We start from the raw sequence: 22,335 nt of genomic DNA on the forward strand, positions 1-22,335 counted from the left end.
TACAACTGGGTGTTTAACGAGGGAACAAGATAATTAAGGATCTAACTAGTTGAATATTACTGTCTTGTGGGATTTTGTGCCGTGTAGCCTGGTAGAAGTTTACCGACGTTTCAGAGGTTCTTGCCGTTTCCATCATCATCGCCCTGGCTATCAAGACAGCAAGCATCGCTGAAACGTCGGTAAACTTCTACCAGACTACACGGCGCAACAATCCAGAAGACAGCCATCTTCATACTTACCGCCGTGAAAACCTCCAATCCTACAACAGTCAATTTATGGAACTAAAAATTCCTGTTCAAATTTTTATATTGTCATTATATTAATTATATTAATAAATGAATTGAATTGAATTGAATAATGCCACGTAAGAGTTAATGTAGCTGCTAGAAAAGTTACCTGGATCCTTGATAACAACCTCTTTCATCGGAAAAGTACCATTTTACTCTCCTCGTGTCTTCGTAGCTTATATATTTAAATGGCGTATTTATTTTTTAATAATATCTTCTTCTTTATCCCAAAGGCCTCTAAAGTAGTCTTGTTCTGTAGTTTCTAACAAAGACGTGGTTCGAATTGTTTTTACTTGTGGGTTTGAATGATCTTTCTATCTTGTCACATTGAGTTTAAATCTTATGTGATGAAAATACAAAGTGTGAATTACGAAGATGACTGTATTGTGTTATATTACGCCGTATAGTTTGGTAGAAACTGGACAACGTTTAACAGGTACTTGCTGCCTCGATCATCAGGGCGATTTCATTATTAAAATTAAAACTGATATAAGGCAGTCATTTAAAGAATAAAAAGTCACTATTGTTCCTATTCTTACCACAACGTCACATTCACTGCAGGCTTTAGTATATTGTCCACATTTATCGTGTCGATGCTGACTTTGATGTTATGTGTTGCAATCTTGTGGATTCCAATGTAGGCCAGGAGCGGTCTGTCGAGCAGGTTGTGTGGAGAATGTATGTCTTATACCAGATTTAATTTTAATAATATTTTATAATATTTTTATATCCAGTAAGAACCGTATTGTCTGATAATTGGGCAATATTACTATGTGTACATAAGGAAAAATTTGTATTTTAACTATATATTTTTATGTGGTTTTAAAAGTATTATTCTTTAAATGTGACATTGTGTGCTACTGATTGATTGGCCGCTAAAGATAACCGCGTTTGGACTATAAATATACTACCGTTCAGTGTTAATAGCCGCTGGATATAAAATTTTACGTCTGTAACAATTTATTTTGTATCACATTGCTACAACGGGAGTACGCAAAGTAAACAATTTTTTGCAGAAACAGGTCAAAGCTTTAAGCGTTGAGATATCGAGTTTAAATCGATTGTCGAAGTGTACAGCTTATTATTCCCACTTACTGAGGAAGTCTTGGGTTCCGTTCTCGATCAGGAGACCTGATGTGAAATTTAATGGTTTTGCAATGTTCCTTCTTTGCCCGTGTATTATTTACCACTCGTAATCATTCTGTCAATCTTTCGTACATCCGTATACCTACTTCTGCATTGTGTAATACGTTGAAGACAAATCCATAAAAGGATATAATCACCTTAAATGCATCAGCTATTTCACTGGTATTACCAGACGTTTACAGACATTTTATATGCTATATTTTATGCTCAGACACATATTTTGTTCTTTATTTACATTCTGTAAGTATCGGAACGGGTATGGTTACTGTTTTAGTTGAATAGTGGTCATAAACTGTACTGAAGATTACTATTTATGTATGTCAGGAGACGAAACATATCCCAGACAAAAAAAGATTCATAGATATATTTTCTATACGGTTTTCTTAAAATGAAAATCGTGACTACAGAATTGCATAAATGCACTATGTAGACTTGTATTTTCTGTGTGTCATGTCATGTGATGCGAGGTTTCCATTATCGTGTTCTACTGTCATTGGAGGTTCCGCGTTGAACGTCCTCCAGAAATGGTGATGATCGGTTGGCCACGTAGTATGCACAAGATGAGGAGACGTTACAAACTGGTTGTCTCCACCACTGATAGCTGTAAACATAAATATAAAATGTATCTGAAAGAAAGGAACGATTAAAACACATTATAATTTATAAAACTGAAAGAACTTATGGTTGGTTTAGAGAAACAAGGAGATTGCAGTGGGATAAACATGCAGAAAGGATGAGAGAAATAGAACGTGGATACATAAATTTAATTTTAAAGTGAACGTATCAAAGACCGCTGAGACTGTAGGTTTGAATGGGGTTAAAGTGTCTCAGAATTGCAATGTTGACTTTATTTATTTCCGTTTTCAAGTGTCTGTTGTATGTGAATTGTATGAAAACTGTTTTGTAGTTGATATCTCAAAATTCAGAATTAAATTACACGTCTGAAACGGAATCTATTTCCGACTGACGGCGAATGGTAACTGTGATGGCGGACTTGATTTGAGAATCTCGAGCAGGAGAGCGCTAGTGTATGTGGTATTACTGTGACATCTTTGCGGTGAATGAGGGAACTTATAAGACAAGTGAAATTCTTCGGACAAGTCCGCTTAGAAGGTAAAATGTCCATGTTCTTTCTAGATTTTGATATTACATTAGCCTTTATAACCTATCTCTTTAAGTATCCCTAATCTAGTCTCAGATTCCGTAAGTAGTCTCTTCTCTTTAGATTTTGCAGTCAAAATTTGGCATGCATTTCTTGACACATCGCAATTAATAGTGATACTGAGATTTTAACATATATAATTACTACTTGCAATAAAGTTTAGAGCAAATTAAATCTTAAAATATTTCTTGCCACGCAATTCAACACATTTTGAATTTTTATAATTTTATGTAAAAATTAAAATATATAATAACATAATTCAATTCAATACACCCGCTGAAAGCTCTTGAGAAAAAAGTGCGAAAGACAGTGCTTTAATCAAATAAAATTAATATTGTCATTTCAATCTTTACCTGGTATCGTTTGACTGATTACATCGAGGATGGGGTACATGATAAATATATAAGTACGTAATTTCACTTTAAAATTATTAAAGACCACCTAAAATACCTAAAAATATGTGAGAGAATAATATTAAAATGAGTGTTATATAGAGTATGGACTGGATTCAAATCGCTGTGGATTGGGTCAGGTACCTATGTTGTGAAGTGTTTATGACAATTGGGGTTCCCTAAAAACAATTAATTTATTAACCAGGTGAATAATTATCTAAGTTTTAAGCCTTCATTATGAGGATAGAGAGTGATGAAGTGAAAACAATAGATATATCGCTCTAGTTGGCATTTAAGATGGCTGTATATTTACTCCTCATTTATATGCATTGAAGATGGTAAGATGTTTTTTTTCAAGTTATAGTATAATAAAGCTCTTACTTTAGTTATTAAACGTAGCATTTGTTTTTCTACGACTTACAAAATCAAGGAAAAATTTCGAACTAAAATACAAAGAAATTATTATAGTCTACTGTGTAAATAACACTATAAATCTGCGTTCAAATTCCGTGTTACCTTTCACGATGTTTTTTATTCCTAGGACCGATGCGAGGCCGAGGGCCAGCAGACTTATCGTGACAGCTTTCCAGGACTGCACTGTCGACAAAGCCACCACTGCTGGAAGTACCAATCCCAGTGAAATTATCTTCAACCACAGAACCACCTTGATAATCATCTTCTTTAACTTCATTTTCCGACCTGAAAGAATTAATAGAATTCTAATCATACATGATGAAGATTTTAATAAGAAAATATTGAGGAAGATATTTGATCCAGAGAGAGATGTTAAAAAGTTACTGGAGAGAATTACGTAATGAGTATGGAGGTAATTTATTACTTCAGAACTTAGGTAACCATCACAATATTACATAGCGTAAAAATTCAGAAGACCACAATCAGCGTATAATAAGAAGCTTAAAAAACTGTGTTCTACTCACATAATAACAGGATATTTAAATTAAGTAGGTTTAGATTGTCGAGATATGTCGCATAAATTGAAGATGTGAAAATGACTTTAAAATATTTGCCTAGAAAACCTGAATAGAATTTAATTCCCTGTGGTGCCCGAATTTATAACTTGTGTTGGGCAAGGCCGTGGTCTAGGCAACACGGAGTTTTCCTCCGGGGGCTTCCCCGGTTTCTCCGTGGCATTCACACACAGAAGAAGGCAATGGCAAACCACTTCTGGATCATCTGCCAAGAACGTATATGAACAGGTCCCAGTCCGAGAAAAGGATGGAAGGATCCTGTTCATATGGACCTGTCCTCAGACAGAACACTACAAATAAAAAATAATAAATAAAATTGAACATGTATGGAACAATAGTGTTAAAACGAACCATTGAAAAACAGTGAGTTAGCGGAGTATTTACAAGTAACTCAAGATATCCTCTTTTGAACACGGTGATTCATTTGAGGATTACGTAAAGAACGTTGTTGCTCTATTAGCTGAGCAGCTATAAACTTTTAAACGAAGCTATCCGTGGTGTTGAGTTGTTTAACGAAATGCTAATTTAAGCCTTCTTTCCTGTCATCAATTTCAAAATATTTATTTCTTCGTCTTATTGACAATACGACGACCAATAAATTCTATTCTGTGAGGGAAATCAACGCTTTAACTTAAGAACTTATATGTGCTGGGATAATCCAATCACTTTGCTTGTAGTACACAAACTAACATGGCGAACAGGACTTGAGTTTTATGCTTAAGAATTTCAGAGATGATGGAATGCTGTTTCTAGAAGTGACAATCAGTAAGATAGCAGAATAAAAGGAACATTTATTTTCGTGTTACAAAACGCTCGTTGTTGAAAGTTAGGTTGTGGTAAAGGAATTCTCTGCATGAACTTGAAGTTACGTATCCCAGCCCCTCATAACCACATATGTGACCCCGAAGTGAACGTTTATTTACAGCTACGGTAAGACTAAAGTGATAAGTTTTCTTAATACAGTGGTTCGGTAGGCTATAGTCCTATTAAGTGTTTGTAATTCGCAGTGAAAGTGAAGTGATATGTGACGTCACATCAAGGGATATCTTCAACGTTCCAGCATCCTTCCGAGACGGGACATGTCATCAGGAGCTACGCTTAATAAGTGAGTGTTACTGAATGCTTGGCTTTAGAATTTACCTTACGCAACATTGCTGGACCCTGCGTTCTGCGAGGCGGGGCCCTAGTCTTTGGCAGTTACATGTTACATTATCATAGATTTCATACTTTATTGTATTTATCCTATGGATTCTCAACATAGTCCTTTCTTATCTACATACATCTCTCAATTTTTTTAAATTACTTAGAAAGGGAAATTTACAGTATTTCTACATTTGAGGAATGAAGTTAAACTTACTTTGAAGCTAATAGATACTTTTTAAAGGTTTTTTGTATTATTCAGGGTTAATGAGAAAGTTATAGTCGTTTTATATTAATGAGTAATTTATAATGCTTTCTTAACGTTAAAGACTTTTATAAATTCTTGTCAGTCAAAGTCAATGAATACGTTAATGCAACTATTGAGTTACTGGAATTTTATACGAAGAAAAATCAGATAGAGTCGTAATTAGTCTTTCATGAAGTAACTTAGCGTGTGAACGAATTTAACTTTTATGTAAATAACACTGTCACTAATCAGACTGCTCCTTATAAACCCTTATACAATATTTATGTTACACATGAAAAGAGCTACTGAGTACTTTTGTTATTCTAGAAAAAATTCTGAAATATTTTTGAAATATGTCTTGACATTGTGTTTGTTTTATTGTGTTGAAGGAGAGGTTAAATCAAATATGTCATCTCTTAGTGGTTACTGTGTTATAAGGAAATTACTGAGAAGAAATGGTTATCGTTATTTTGGAGAGCGGAAAAACTTCTGTGGAAGAATTAGACTCTGCTGACCTAGATATAATAGAATAATAAGTTATTTTACCTTCTTCGATTTTTATCGTTTCGTCGCTATCTTGCAAAGCCCTGCTTTTTTTCAAATCTTGTTTTTCACTGTACGTTGTGAAATTAACTGGTAAGATGAGATCACTATTTTCATCTTCACTCTTGTTCCTTAAATTTGTATTTTCCAAATTATCTGACTTTTGAGTCAGAGCAAACAAATTAATAATTTTATCATAACGCTGTTTATTCTCATCAAAGCTCGGTCTGATTGCCAAATAATGCTCCATTGATTCTAATATATGTGCAGATATGTTAATAAGTCGATTATCTAGATTCGATACATCATTGAACAGGCTCTTAGCTGAGGATATTAAAACACATGTCAACACAATCACAACACGCAATCCACACGCCATTTCCTTGCTCGTATTGGCTTTACTCAGGACACGTTTGCAATATGAAGTCAATATAAACTCTGGATGGGTTTTATAAGCATGTAACATAATAGATTTACATAATTACATAGATCCCACTTGGTATCGAGGGTCACATGACTCTGTATAGAAAGTATTAATACTTTAAAAGAAAAATGTATTTTTTGTGAGAGCCGAACATTACCGTTTTGATATTGACGTCTTCTGCTGTAACATGGCTACCAGCCGGACACCATAAAGGTATTAGTGGCTCAAGGAACATTTCAGTTGAAATGTCAAATTTGGAATTTTGTGATAACAGAATATATAAGGCGCAATAGCGAACAACATGACTTTTCATGTATTTAAAAATAATTAACTTTAGCAATAATTAAAACATACGTCTAAACATTGGAATCGGGAGGTACCTGGTTTGTTTCCCGAAATAAGCAATTATTCTGAATGAAAAGTCCCATCGTTAGTATTACTCCCTCCTGTTCTTAATAAAGGGCCATGGCCACATCCATCCAGACCGATTTATAAGCATATTTTGACAAAATGGCGTCTTAATGGAACACTGCTATTTAAGCATAGACCCATGAACGCGATTGAAAAGAGTGCATATACATATCTCGTTGGGTTTTACAGATTGCATTAAAAGATCACATCACTGCCGTTTTCATAACAGCGGCTGTGATCTGGTGGTATAAACTTGAACTACTAATGTTAAAAGCAAATCGTAAAAAATACCCCAGCAAAATTTGGTGTGTTTTTAATAAGTAACCTAAAAATAACACCGTATTTTCTCGATTTTAAAACGCATAAATTTCACATTTTGGAAGTTTTGAAATCGGAGTGCGTCTAACATTTCATGATGTCTAAGAATCGATGTCGACAGATGATATAGACTAAGCGCAAAGCAAATTTTCATGTCTAAAACAGTAGTAACAGCGCAGTAACAACCAAAAAGAATGCAACAAAGAATATGTCGAAGGTATTAACACAAAGACGTTTTATGAATAAATATTGACAATTCTATTATAATACACGATTTTTTTTCATGAGAATCTATTACTAAATCAAGGGTGCGTCTTAAAATTGATAGCGTTTTAAAATCGCGGAATTAGGTAAGTCACACTTATTTATATATATTATAAAACTATTTTGTTATTAATTTGCATCGCTAACCAAGTATCTGAGAATGTCAAGCATCTGCGTATTTTCAGATTATTGTCGTGGGAAAAAGAAAAGATTCAGATTTCATGCAAATTTTGATTCTAATCGACGTTTCAGCAAAAAATATTTAATGTTTTTCTATCAGATAACCTTGTGGGAGGGACGTAGGGCGTATTTTAAAAGTTCTGTACATAGTAAATGGAGAAGGTTATCGCAAATTGTTTGAACAATCAAGCACGAAAGAGAAGTTTCCAGCATCCATACGCAACGATAGCTTGAGCTCAATATAAAGCTGTTTACAGAGTCTGGAAAGTTAATATTTTTATTTCACACTGCTGCTTGTTGAAATACAGCTCTCAAAGACTTCCCAAGCAAAATTCCCGATCTACAGAACGAAAGAGTCGTCTCTAATGACTTGTATCCGATAAATTTTAAAAAGATTAACATGAGACAGGTCATTAAGTAGGCCTATATTAACCACGACCACAGAGATTCTTGAATTTCTGTTCTAGCATGGGAGGCAACCAGCAGATGCAACCTGTACGAGTAAAATATTGGATAAAAGAAGATAATAGTAGTCTGAAATGTAAATTTTAAACTCATTTATTTCAATTTTGATAAATATAAATTTTTTTTTTAATAATCGCCGACTTTTTACCTATAAATCAAGCACGTTTGTACAAAGTCTGAAAGTAGCACATTTCAAATGCAATAAGTATGCCATTTTGGCTAATGAAACATAGACTAACGATTACAATATTTAAATATCCCAGACTTGGGGCTTAAGAATAAGTGTTATTCGATTTGCTCGCTGTCAGAAACATTATAAACGGTTTTTACATTTTCGATAAACGTTTGGTTTTTGTGACATGTAACATTTTAATTTCCACGCATTCAATGGTATATTATTATATTCTAGTTAAAATAGCACCGTAGAATAAACCGCACGTGAATTACCTACGAACCTCATCATTGTCTGTACCAGTTTAGACGTATTAATCCAGAGTATGGACCTTAGGAGGGAAAAAATTGACTTGAGCATTAGAAATACGGTGTTTAAAATCTGTTGCATGAGAATGTGTGACATTAAGCAAATTAATATTATTAAAGAGTAATTAAGCAGACTAGTAGAATTAAAAATATAGTATAAGTTACACAATGTACTGTATAAAATGAAGGGGCCAGGTTAATAAAAGCAAAGGGCGAAATGGAACTGGACAAAACATAGCTTATATAGTCTCCAAAAGAGCTTTACGTAAGAGGCATCCAATTAAGAAAAAGTTTAAAAATCGAAAAAATAATGAAAAAAATCTAAATTGTAATTTCGATGCAACGAACTAGATTCTTCGTTCAGAAATATCAAGCACTCTGTTCTTAATAATGTTGGTTTTTAAATTGTCAGTGGAAAAGTATTTATTCCTACTTTGTCTGTATTAATTCAAGTGATTTATTTTTTTTCATCAGTTAAACTTGATTTATTGTGAATACTCCAATTGAGAACATATCTCATAATATTCGGTTGTTTGTTACGTCGCTGTTAATTTTACTGTTGTCGAAATAATTTTTTTTATAATATAATTCGTAGTGGCGCATTTACCGTTGATTTGATTGCTATACGTAATTATGAATTCATACAAAGCTTTGTTTGACAGTCAATTAATTTTTGTCGACAGATTATCAACAGTTTTTGATTATATGACGTGATATCCTGCGCCTAGTGTCGGCCTAATCCAAGTATGGAAATGTTCTGTTAATGTATACGCGTCTTAATTTATGTTAAAAATATAAATCAAATTATTTTACTCGTAGAAGACTCATGAATATCAGATATCATCTAACACCGTTATAGATAATGAATATACAACCCCCTGTTGTGAAGCTGACCCTAAGGTATTTTATGACTTGGAGCCGGTATTCAAAACAGTCGCAATCCCATACAATGTTCAATTAATTTGCGTTGTGTTGTGTGCGAGAGATTAATATGAAAATTAATCGGAGACAGAAAGTCAAGTTGTGATTAGATTCGGTTTATTTAGGACAGGGTGTAATGCCGAGGTTTTGTGAACAAAGTGGCCAATCTTCAGATTTTATAAAATAAGAGAATTTCTTATGCACTTTAATAACTGTAAATTTTCCAAGGAAATTCTGAGTTATAAATTGGCTGCAATGAAATGCTTGAATTTATAAATTTATTACTGGGATACTGGGAACGACCCGTTCTTCAAGTGCATGAGCACTGCGGGTCCCAACTTCTCGTTAGCTTTGATCTATAGACATTCGATAGGACTCCTTGGACGAGGAAATTTAGTACTACGATGTAATATAAAATTGTCGATATTATGAAGTCTGAGATACTGGTAACGTAGTTAATTGAATGATATTAGTGGTTTAGAACTAGTTTAACTTGACAGTTAGCAGAATAAAAGTGACAATAGGTCACACTATTGGACCCAAATTTCTTAGTCGCAAGAAAACGATGAACAGAGAAGCTACTAATTGTTTAATGGTAATTTTGCAAGCTGTAGACAATGAAGAGCTGGGCGTGGGTTGGATTTTAAACACATGGAATGCGTACAAAATTTGGTTTGGTAAGTCTACTAGAAAATTACCACTTGGAAGTTACAGCAGATAGAAAATATTAACATGGACCTTAGATACGTAAGTTCTAAGTAAAACGTAGTTGATAAAACCAGCTAAGAATCGTGCCCAGTGGCTGGTCCACCTTTCGGTCCTACAAATCTCATCTAAGGAATTAAAATCTGTTTCTTACCTCTAAGGAAACACGCCCCATCACCATTACAAATGTATGAACAGAGGCCTCATAATTTTTAAGAAGTTTTATCTTTATACTAAGAATAAAATTAAGCCATAAATTGACTATTTGAGCGAAGGATGAAGAGATGTGGACGGTAAAGCAGGTGTTTTGTACAGGTACCAATGTAATACAAAGTGTTATGAAAAGTAAAGTGTCTCCTGACACTTTAAGTAATTACCACACCTGCGAAAAATGGATGGTGTAAGTGTAGCACCTCGTATTCTTAAACTCGGCACTAGATAGGGGTGTGTAATTAGCTTCACGCCACGAACGCCACGGAAGGAAAACCTGGTGTGCACTTCATAAGAAGTTGTATGAACAAAGAAGCCAATTTGGACAATGTGACGAAAATAAAAATACCGTTCTGTCGGAAATCTAACTTCAGTTTTCTAGCTAGAAACCTAATCACTTTACTGACTAAACTCTACCAGATCCACAGTGGTTAATTATGGGCCAAATATTTTTGGCCGACAGCGGTCTGCGGACCTTCGCTTGGGAGCCACTATCATACACCATCACTATTAATGTCTATGAATAATTTGATTAATTAACATATACGACAAATATTTTCTCCAAAACACTATTTATTTAACAGAAGGGTTTTGCAAATACATGCCCCGTTGTGTTTACCAGAGAGGCTTCACACTTATTGGCTGAAACATTTTATGTTTATGGAATAATTTTTGTTTTGCATGTTACGAAAGTTCTTCAAGAACTGTAGATTCACGTAGCCAGTCAGTCAATGCTTTTAACTGGATTTATGCGCATTCAGAAACCTGGGGAATCTAGACTGGTAAGAAAAATTGGGAGGGGGCTGGGAAAGGAACACGATGCTAAGATTCTGCAGTCTTTATTCAGAATAAATTCAAATACATTACAAATGTATTGTCTGTGTCCACATGTTTCTGGGACGAAATAAAATGTTAATCATTTTAAGGTCCTGTTATTTAAATTATGTATAAAGTCAAAACATTTTATTACAGATATTAATACACCTTGTATCTGAGTAATGCATATATTAAAATAAAATATTTTAGTACATACGTAATTGTACAGAATTTCCCACGGGGAACACTGCAGTTTCATTTACATGAACTCTAGATTGTTTATATTGTTTATAAATACTATAACTGTAATATAAATAAAACTCTTCTGATACTTTTGAGTATAGGAGTATATGGTTATCTTATTATGCTAATTTAAAATTAATAAGAAATGACGTATTTCGTAATTCAATATGGCTTCTAAGGGCCTTAAAAGACTTCAACAATTATTCCTTCGTGTACTGTTGTCTTTCTGTCTGTCATGCTTTATTTGTTGTAAAATAGCGTAACCATTCTTCGTCCTAATAATGCTTTAGTCAGTTCAGATGTCTGTCTGATAAATTTTGTGACTACCTGTCATCGTCAAAGTATAAGAACCATTAAGTTGTTACTTGTACGTCATATATTTATTTCTGTATTAATACTGCTATTAGACAAATAACATTATCTGTGTTTGTTATGGTACATTTCAATTAATTTTGTTTTCATAGTCTTCATGTATTAATAGTCCTGTCATTGAGATGTTCGTAATAATTTCTAATATCACCGTAGGCCTACATATATTCAATAAGTTTGCTATACATTATTTTCGCTTATAATTGAAAGGCTATCTGAAAGTTCCGTGTTTTATGGTGTAAGCATATTTGAGTGTTTCTATGGCTTTTAAGCTGAGATGGTGTGAGATATACTTTTGGTAATGTCATAATGTAGAGAATAGATGATGCAGAGTCCCTGATTTCTTTAGATTAAAGATTCACAGAGGGCAGTAAGTTCGTCACATAAAATACCTACAATTGTGATTTCTAATTTCTCACTACAGCACGGGGGTGACTGCCAGCTTAAATTCTCGTGTTGGCTGTCGGCTATTGTGACAGATTTATCGTGGTATTCCTTGGTCCCTCTAAGGAAATATCGTGATGATCGGCTACGATCACTTCCATAAATGTTATTTATAATTCGTTGTTTACAAATCATTCTATCATTCCCACAAACGTAAAACAGGCAGAATAGGATTAACTATTTGTAGGCATCCGGACAGATAACTACATTTTATACAACCTGTCTTATTACTTAAAAAATGTATTGGTTTCTTTACAGAGCGTATTTTAAAATAGGGTTTTAATGAACTTTTTCCAAAATACCATTCAGTTGTCTTCTGGGGAATTATTTTGTCAATTTATGTTACCAGTCTAATTTTATGTCAAATAGCAGTCTAGTATTCAGGTCTGTTCATCTGTGTGTCTTTCATATTCGTAATAAAATTGTCATATAGACCACAGCAATGTCCAGTATAAAGCAGCCAGAAATATAGAGTAGTACTTCAGTCAGTGAAAACACTAAAATTATATTTATAAGGCATGCACAAGGTTAGAACCATCGCACTATGGGCACATTTCATGTTGTATGATGTTAAGCTTACATTTAATACATCCTTCAAGTACTGTCATGTGGAATGGTATACAGTACACGTGATATTTCAGCGCAAATTTTACGAAGACGCACAACCAGGCGTCCGGCGATGTTAGGTTTAGAACGTTCCAGAGGTACTATCATATTCCGGGCTGCTTTTTGCGAAGTCATACCATATATAGTGGTTAGTTAGGGCTGATATAAAGTGTTATATTGTACAGATTCCAAGCGCGCTGAACTCTGTCAGAGCAAAAGTATTAAGATGCGTAATTGGAGCAGTTTATGTTAAATTAATAAGTTGTCCGGCGAATATGTCACGTTCTGTTTGTGGTTGGTGTGGTCTAAGAAGTTATCATACTTAAAAGAGGGTCTTCAGAGAAAGAAATAAAACTGTATGGATCTGTTGTAGAAAAATGTCAGTAGTTTGGGACTGAATGGCGTATAAGGGAAACTTTTTCATGTTATAAATGAGACAGGTCGATTTTAAAACGTTGTCTTCCTCGTGTTACTATAATGTGTGGAATTGTTACTGAAAACGAAAGTTTTTCTCTCTCCTGATATTTTAAAAATATCTAAAAATAAATTTATATACATAAAAGCTTTGTAATTTGTTGAGACTCGAAAAGTAGAAATTATTAAATAATTAATTATTATCTGTTATTAATATCAGTGTGCTTCGGAACATACAGTGCAGCTGATAGTGATAATATGCAGCTATAAAATAAACGTATTCTGTACCAGTTACTGTAATCGTGAGCAAAAGTAATTGATTAATTTTATTTAATGATTTAATTTTGAGAAGATTAACTTAGATATGAGCTTTATATTCAGATGGGTTGACCATTTGAGACGTTAACAGCTTCAGAAAACATAATTATTTTATTTTCTAAAAACATGAACGTGTAAGTGAATAGAACGGATGTTCAAAATATGTTAAGGAATTTTTTCGATACAGTACATCCCGATATATACCACAGATGCGTCCAGAAGATTGCAGCGTAACGAATAATTTTTTTTGTAAATATATTATTAAAATGGAAGATTACGTTGTTTTGCGGAAGTTCTTAAACGTCACATTTGGCTGTTGTGATCGTATTTCGTTAGGTACTATAAAGTCACACAACATTGTAATATCATAGAAAGGCACATGAACACACACACACACATATATATATATATATATATATATATATATATATATATGGCGTTAAATGAACAAATTACAATAGCAAAATGAAAATGTTGATATTAGTGCAGAGTGACGAGCGGGGGCGTAAATACGACCTACTCCTAAGAATGAAAGTGGAAAATACATAAAATCGGATAAACAAATTACGCGTAAGTAGGGACATTTTATTTTGAAAAAAAAAATATATATAGTTCTGTATTCGTTTCGAGTGAAATTGTTGTCATACTATTTTCTCGTTTTCTTGATATGTATATACGTAAGATTTATCAGTAAAGTCTGCGTTCTTCTCTTTGTCTTAGTTTTGTTGATTGTACGTGTTTTCATATTTTGTGGATTCAAGTCACTTCGTCAGTTAACGTTTGTGCAGCAGAGATGCATTTTATGTTATTCAGGAAGCGAAACAAATTAAGGGAGCTTCTGTTATTCACACCTGTTATCCTGAAGTATTTATCCAGTAATTATTGTTATATAACTAAAATGAAGGTTACTCATTAACTTTGCAATTATTTTAAAATAAACTTAATTTAATGTTCGACATAAATTATTTACTATGTCTAAGGTTCATAAATTACGTATTGAAGCCTATATGATTTACATGGTTAATTAGAAATCAATGTGTTTGTAATCTTAGTTAATTATTACCACGTCAGAAATACATCGTGCTATTCGCTAGCTCTTTTGAGTCAACGTAGACGCTTGTGGTAATGAGCCGTGACCCACCTCGCTTCCTTGTGTTACATAAGCACTGTAAGCCATTTGTTGAGAGTCTGTCTCTATCTTCAGATCGGCATCATTCTGTATATTGCTATGGTTGATATCTTCCGAGGTCTCGTCTCGGAAAGTAACTCCAGGCTCCAGATTAAAACTCCGGCCATATGACGAGTGTCCATAGCCACCTCCGCCGCCTCCACCGCCTCCACCCCCGCTGTGGCCACCCCCCAAGTGCTCGTGGTGCAGTTCGTGAGAATGCGAGTGTGCGTGGGAGTAAACGGGCTTCTGGACGATCTCGTACGTCACTGCCTGCTTGCCCCCATGGCTCGTGAGAGACTTGAGCCCAATTATGGCAGACAGCATGAGCGACAGCAGACCGGTCATCAGGGCCTTGCCCGCCAGCCCTGCCAGGGCAGCGAACGCAATCGGTAACAACGTGCCCTTCATCATTAGGGCCGCCATGAGCAGCTGACCCATGCCCTTTTTGCCACCCTTCCCACCGCCGCCACCGCCTCCGATGCCGCCGCCGCCACCGCCACGACGACCTGCGAATGAGACAGAGAACACAGGTCAGCCCTTACACTGGCGTGTCTGCGCAGACAGGAGATATGAAATTCTTATGGCAGTGATCGAGTCGATTGTGGTGTTCTGTGCTGTGTCACAACACAACAGACCACAATAGACAAATTATATTTATGTTATATATTGTTCAGAGTGGCGCCACGGTGGTCTAGCGGTTAGAACGCTGGCCTTGTAATCCTGGGGGTCTCGGGTTCGATTCCCGGCGGTGCCCGAATTTATAACTTGTGTTGGGCAAGGCCGTGGTCTAGGCAACACGGAGTTTTCCTCCGTGGCATCCCAACAATTACTCCATTCACACACAGAAGAAGGCAATGGCAAACCACTTCTGGATCATCTGCCAAGAACGTATATGAACAGGTCCCAGTCCGAGAAAAGGATGGAAGGATCCTGTTCATATGGACCTGTCGTCAGACAGAACACTAAATAAATAAATAAATTGTTCAGAATCTTCAAATTACTTCCTTATCATATTCTGTTTGATTTATTTACATGGAAAGAAGAAATTATATGTAATTTTATGTATTTTATCAGCTCAGATCTTATATGTCCGTTGATATACATCAGCACTTTCTTTCAACTCCAGTTCTCGAATAAATCTCGCAAGAAATGAAATAATTAATTCCGATCTAGGGCTAAATTAGACTGGAAGTGAACCGCGTCTATCATCCGTCGGAGCCTGCCAAGAGTTAAGAATTTTGACAATTCAATGTTTAATCGGTAAACATGACGATGAAATACCGATAACAACAGCAGCATATTTGAAGATTAATTTGAAAAAGAATGCTGTGTAGTTTCCTAAAACCGTTTCTTTTTAATTTTGCGTCAATTACTGGCAACTGGCCGTGATGCTTATTAATTTAAAATACAAATTATAAGTAGTATTCATAAATTGCACTACTGTTCAATATGATTAATCGTATTTATATTAGGCGAGACTTTATTTTTTAATGGCGGCGAGTACGAAGATTACTTTTCTGGGATGTTTCGCCGTTTTTCTGGTAGAACAGCTCAGCATCGCAGAAAACATTCATCATCATATTGATCTTATACTGCAGAGACATCTGTAATTACTTCCTAGTATTGCCTATTATTATTTCAAAAATCTCATATTTAGGAACGTCGTACCTTCATATTGAAACCCTGGGGTGTCTCAGTGACTAGCTACGGGCTAGACGACTGATAATCAGGTCTTCACTATTACCACCAGATAAATTCAGTCTTATAATTGGAGGGGGTAGGCTATCCTCAATTCCATCTACAATGGGGTCGAGATTAAGAGGGCGTGGTTTTACCTGCGCTCCCATTACGCACTGCTTTCGCACTCAGCCTGGGTCTGAGCGCCCACGGCCCCCTGGTATAATTGGCCCACAAACGACAGATAGAATTTCCATCGTCGTCGGTACGACTAACGGATACCAACATGTCCAGAAAAAAAAGCAGTTTACTAGGTCATTTAGAAGGGCGATGTCTTCGAGCAAATCGATTTTACCGACAGTTGCGGCCGAGAAGTTAGCACTGCGTTCGGGAATTTTCGAGTTCGGGTCTTAACCAGGAGATCGATTATCATCACTTAGGTTTTTTGGAGTCTTCCTCAGTTCCTAATGCAGAAATATTACATTTGATTATCTAAAGGTCACGAACTGGACGACCGGGGTTCGATCCCCGACGGGGACAGAGGATTTTTTTCCTCTAGCTCTGCGTCCAGACCGGCTCTGGGGCCAACCCAGCCTCCTCTACAATGGGTACCGGGGTCCTTTCCCGGGGGTAAAGCCGGCCGGGGCGTGATGCTGACCACTCACCCCCATCTAATGCCGAGGTCAAGGAAGAGAGGAGCTATACCTCCACTCCCCCAAGCGCCTACATGGCGTATAGTGGGACAAACTTTACTTTACTTACAAATTTGTTTATGGTATTTATGTTATCCCCAAATATATTTACATCATCAGCATATACCAAAAATCGATGTGTCCCATTCAGTTTCGCCTGGTTTTCTTGGACCTTCCTCATGGCGTATTCTAAAGCAAAGTTTAAAAGCAATGGTTATAAAGCATTCCTTGGTTTAGATTACTTTTAATAGGAAGCATGTCAGACAAATGTTTACCTGCACGGACATTATTTTTGGTTTCATTGAAACACATTTTAATAAGCCTAAATAGTTTCATGTGTATATCAAACTCAATAACAATATTGTACAATACTTCTCACCTAACTGAATCATAGGCTTTCTTATAGCCTATGAATAACTGATGTACTGTCTCATTGGAATGCCATTTCTTTCCAATATCTGACGAATTAAAAAAATCTTATCAACATTTGACCTTTTACGTCGAATCCCGCATTGATTATATCTAATAATTTTGTCTGAATAATATTGGATAAAATTTTGAATGAACTTGATAACAGTGATATGCCTCGATTATTACTAGTCAGATTTATCGCCCTTCTTCTAAATTTGTACAATAATTAATTCCTTCCACTGATGAGGCATTCTTCCTTATTCCGTTATGGGACAAAATACGAAAAAATTTGAAGACGGAAAAGCCGTTACAGCTACTCTCTTTATCGACATAAAAAGTTAACGGTGATGCTCCCATAATGACATGTCTCAGTAGAGTCATAGGAAGCGTTAGTAAAGGAGACAGAGATGCTACAGGAAACAGTAAGTGAATGGAAACATATGATTTCCAACAGCTTTGTACTTTTTATATTTTTCCTTATTTTACCAAATAACAGAGGTCTCCTACGGTCCTAGACTTATGGGACACACTGTATAATGTGAGATATTAGCTTGTTAAGTAGACCATAAATAATTAATTCTTCTCAGGTTACCAGCCGTGTCAGATGGTTGAATGGAGACGAGAAACATCTTCCTTCTCGTCCTGAGGATGCTGCAGTTCCCTGAAGACGTGGATGCAAATGGTTTTCGAAACTTTGGTGTTTTCTCCATTTAACCACCTGACACGGCTGGTAGCCTGAGAAGAATTCTTTATACCTAGTCTAGTAGCCGTGAAAGCTTCAGATCATAGACCATAAATAAATTAAGAAAAATAAAGCAAAATGACAATTTATAGTTTGTGAGATGATAAAGTTGCGTCATATTGTGATAAATATATATTTGTTTAAATCTTGTCAGTTCTAATCACAATAAAATTCCTATTAATATTAAAATATTACTATAATTAACATTTAAATATTTAAAATATATTAACATGAGAACATCATTTAATATATTTTAAATATTTAAATGTTAATTATAGTAATATTTTAATATTTAATAGGAATTTTATTGTGATTAGACTGACAAGATTTAAACAAATTTATAGTTTGTTAAAACTCACTATCAGGCATGAGTGAAGTTGAGAATGTTTCTACAACTAAAGAAAAATCTTTTCGTTTACTCTAATTACAAATACAGGAGTAAAAAAGGACTTATTTGCAGTGTACAGAATCACTACTGGAGATAGAGGAAGTTAAGTACCAGTACACGTTGAGTAGTGTGATTATTGTCAATTATCGACCGACAAACGCTCAGAGCACACGAATATTTTCCGTCACATTTAACTCTATCACAAAGTAAAATGTATTCCAGAACCCGATAAACTAGTCCAAATAAATAAGACGCAATATATTTTAAGATATCTGTCTTCAGACTCACCGCCGTGAAAACCTCAAATTATTTGTTAAATTCAGACACCCGCAATTTCGGCAACATTTCACATTCATTTGCGTTTTATTAGAAGTTTAATTATCTGAGTTACTACATTGAAACACTGAGCTGTGTTAAACATTAAGGTGATTTAATTTTTACTACACACATTGTTAACATCTGCGCTACTAAAAATCTTCAAATTTTGTATTTGGGAGGTCTCGGATCCATATCTCGTCCCTGAGACCGACTTTCCTGATAGAAGTTTTTCATGGTTTTCCTCGGTCGCTCCAGGCAATTGAAAGAATAATTTGGCTTTCTTCCATTTTCTTTCTAATTTATTATTAAATATTATCCTATTTCGACACTATATAGTATGGGTTACTGACAAAGCGTCATTTAATAAATAAATAACATGTGCACTAATTGGAGTTGAGTATTGTTTCGTTATAATACTCATAACTCAATATTCTTTTTAATAAATTGATATTTATATACCGCGACACTTTGAATACAAATGTGTTTTCCTTCTAAATATTTGACTACACTTCACAAAGTGTGTTGATGGTAATGAGGGATTCTAGACCTATTAGACTTATTAGCTGGCATTGTTTCTCTATACATACTTTTCTGTATTTATTTATGTTTATTACATAAGCCTGTTGCACTTTTACGACTTAACAATTTGCTTGTCACTTTTTAATTCATTACTTGTCGCTGAATTATAAACTTTTAAAGTTACAGGTCCTTCTGCAGTGCATACCACAAGCCGTCATAAGTAGGCAGAATCATGAAAGGTTTCAAATAAATACGTAAATAACAATTTGAAATAAATTTATGTGAAAAACTTTACAGCAAAATAAAATATAATGTGGTACGACATAATAACTTAATTTAATGTCCCACAAGGTGGAAAAATTTGAATAAATCTTCTTAATAATTAGCAAGAAGCTGATGATGATATATATATTTTCGAAAAACGAGTAGTACAGATTACTATTTTATATCTAGGGGTTTGATAATTTATTCCACTGCTGTGTGAGATAAAGTGCAAACTATGAAATTAACTTCTAAATCAAATTTTGAATTGCTATGATATTCATACCTGTGTGCGTGACATCTGAATTAGTTTGATCGAGCTGTTCAGCAGCTTCGAGTTCCAGCTGTCTTGCCCTTGCGAAACTCTCTTCGTCAAACAATTTGACTGTGATGGAGTGAGAATTAAGATACTGTCCAATCTTTCGTATCAGAAATGCGTCCAGACGCGAGTCCACGTCATTAGGATAATCCCTGGCGAGAGATGCAACCAATTCCGCAGGAAACTTCCTGTCAGATGTAGTTTCGTCATCGCCATTTCCGGTATCGGCACTAGAATTGTCCCTAACAACCGTCACACCCGGTAATAATTGATATTTGTCTGTTTCGGAAAGACGATCGACTAATGATACCACGTCTAGTTTAAGGCACGTCAGCGTGTATCGGTGGGAACAACCTTTTGACATAACCTTCTTCATTATATCACCAGGTGACAATGACAGATGGTTCTTAGTGCCTTCAAAATTTCTCCACGAATTTGCCAAAGTCTGACTGTTGTCTGATGACAGTGATGACGAAACCGCTGGAATGTAACTGTTGTATATTGGAGTAGCAGTATCTGATTTAACGTCAGAAATAGAAGAAGCCGGAATCTCGCAATTCACGGCACGAATCTCGTTTTGGACGAGAAACAGCGACATTAATAACGCTGCCAGTCGTATGTCCATTTTAACACTACGTCTTGAAGACATATTAATTTCTATAAAGCACTGAACGTAAAGACACTCGAAGATATTAACTCTTTAAAACTAAATATGAATCTTTTATGTGTTATTTACAAATTTTAATATTATAACTTTAGCGGAATGTAATGTAGACGTCCATGCCTTCTGCCTGGATTTCCAAGAAATTCTGCAGTGATTCTTGTACCCATGTGCTTATATAGCTGTGGCTTAGTGCATCGTCACATTCACAAAATAAAATAATACGCTTTGCTTTGGGAAATGTGGGCCGCCTGGATGTATTACGTTAAAGGTTTATAAGATCTGAATAAGAAAAAGATGTCTGTAACGGGGAAGGAGGAGAAGGGGGAAAAGCGGTGGTAATTCAGGAGCAGTGCAGTGATTTTATGGCTGGCCATCTGCTGACGAGATCCACTGCTCTGCTCTCTTTTGCCATTGGACGACCCGTAGGGACACCGTTCACTAGCAAATTTTTTTAGATGGATTTTAGTGGAGCATGACTTAGTACGTTCGGCGACAAATGAAGAACGGAAATAAGAAAAAATGTAATGAAATTGAGTTGATAGAATGTGATTGTAACAAAAGTCAAAAGTGAAGGGTAGGGTGAGATGTTTCGCGGTCAATAAACAATAAATATAAATTGTTGAGGGCAAGACGGAGACAAGTGTCAATTGCATGCTTGAACCACTTTCCCGATGAATATATATAAAAAAAATTGCAACCAGACTGTCTACTGATTAGCCATCAAGTCTTGTAACCCGAGTTCTGCTACGTAATTATGAAAAAGTAAAATGGTATTCCTTCTTAAACTTTTTCATCTTTTTCCTTTCCAAGATTTGGATACTGATTTTATCATTTCGAAGCAAAAACTTGGAACTACTGATACTTCCATCTCCTTTTAGGTCTTCCAAGGTCTCTTCTTATCTATAGTTTACATTCCATAGAAACTTTTAAGCATTCCTGGGGCATTCTTTCCATATGTTCTTTCTGTTCTTGTCTGCAATTTGCTATTTATATAATTACATCTGGCTCTCATAATATAACCGTCAATGTAAGAGTAGAATGGATTATTTTGTCGGAACACCACGCCATAAAAGCACGCACTTTGTATCTCTACACGTGTTTAACTTCATGCTCTGGCTTCTTTATCCCCAATCAAACAGCTTTGGCTGTCACTAGGTAACACACAGGATGGGCCCCAGAGCCAGTAGGACCGTGGTGGAAAACGGAAATTACGGCCCGTCTCAGAAATCGAACCCGGTCGCCCAGCCCAGCCGTGCAATCGGAAAGATATTACTTTTGAGGTACGAGCTTCGAAGTAATTATTTAATTATTTTGTTAAATTAAACATCACATTGTGGAAACGAATAAGGTAGCGAACGGGAACTGCTTGTCTTAGGACACTGCCCAGTCGTGTCCTGCAAGGACTTTGGGCTGACAGAACCCGGAATCTTCCTGAAAGTAAGCGGAAGTGCTAACCACTGCACCGTGACTTTCGGTCTTCATTTGCTTTATGTAATACAAGCATAACAAAAAGGTGTAGTCACTTGGATACAAATCTGTGGTTATGTACAACGTCATATAGAACATTATTAACAACCATCACAGTATAATTTTTAAACTCTGTGTATTCCACGGTAGTCGACATGTTTAGAACGTACAGGATGCATAAATCCACAGGGGATATTATTAAAAAGTTATTA

General features: G+C 35.5%; 2 protein-coding genes and 1 long non-coding RNA gene across 5 annotated transcripts in view; 1 reads left to right on the plus strand and 2 right to left on the minus strand.

Annotated features, from left to right (window-relative positions):
- Nucleotides 1-22,335, plus strand: part of LOC110829473 (uncharacterized) — a 414,372-nt gene that overhangs the window by 99,050 nt on the left and 292,987 nt on the right. For all 3 annotated transcript variants that reach the window (XR_015535528.1, XR_015535529.1, XR_015535530.1), the window contains one exon: nt 3,529-5,081. This is a non-coding gene — a long non-coding RNA (uncharacterized LOC110829473). The remainder of the gene's footprint in view (nt 1-3,528; nt 5,082-22,335) is intronic.
- On the minus strand, nt 1,804-6,273 carry LOC147873680 (uncharacterized). Its single transcript, XM_087350638.1, has 3 exons — nt 5,910-6,273; nt 3,504-3,686; nt 1,804-2,034 (listed from the first exon to the last, which is right to left on the minus strand). Exons 1-3 carry the CDS (start codon nt 6,154-6,156, stop codon nt 1,856-1,858), a joined length of 609 nt encoding a protein of 202 aa, XP_087206764.1. The 5' UTR covers nt 6,157-6,273; the 3' UTR covers nt 1,804-1,855.
- On the minus strand, nt 11,108-20,792 carry LOC110829457 (uncharacterized). Its single transcript, XM_022063188.2, has 2 exons — nt 19,960-20,792; nt 11,108-15,171 (listed from the first exon to the last, which is right to left on the minus strand). Exons 1-2 carry the CDS (start codon nt 20,639-20,641, stop codon nt 14,585-14,587), a joined length of 1,269 nt encoding a protein of 422 aa, XP_021918880.2. The 5' UTR covers nt 20,642-20,792; the 3' UTR covers nt 11,108-14,584.

This window comes from Zootermopsis nevadensis, unplaced genomic scaffold (genome assembly GCF_977971745.1).
Source record: "Zootermopsis nevadensis isolate Lab colony 2312 unplaced genomic scaffold, Znev_1.0 Znev_ptg000017l, whole genome shotgun sequence".
Lineage (NCBI taxonomy): Eukaryota > Metazoa > Arthropoda > Insecta > Blattodea > Termopsidae > Zootermopsis > Zootermopsis nevadensis.

What these genes read in the sequence shown, in the direction of transcription:
- LOC147873680 (XM_087350638.1), bottom strand. Translation starts at nt 6,156, where the DNA reads ATGGAGCATTATTTGGCAATCAGACCGAGCTTTGATGAGAATAAACAG. An exon ending in AACGATAAAAATCGAAGAAG is followed by an intron (nt 3,687 to 5,909) that starts GTAAAATAACTT and finishes TAATTCTTTCAG; the next exon opens with GTCGGAAAATGAAGTTAAAG. An exon ending in AATAAAAAACATCGTGAAAG is followed by an intron (nt 2,035 to 3,503) that starts GTAACACGGAAT and finishes TTATGTTTACAG; the next exon opens with CTATCAGTGGTGGAGACAAC.
- LOC110829457 (XM_022063188.2), bottom strand. Translation starts at nt 20,641, where the DNA reads ATGTCTTCAAGACGTAGTGTTAAAATGGACATACGACTGGCAGCGTTA. An exon ending in TTCAGATGTCACGCACACAG is followed by an intron (nt 15,172 to 19,959) that starts GTATGAATATCA and finishes TCTCATTCGCAG; the next exon opens with GTCGTCGTGGCGGTGGCGGC.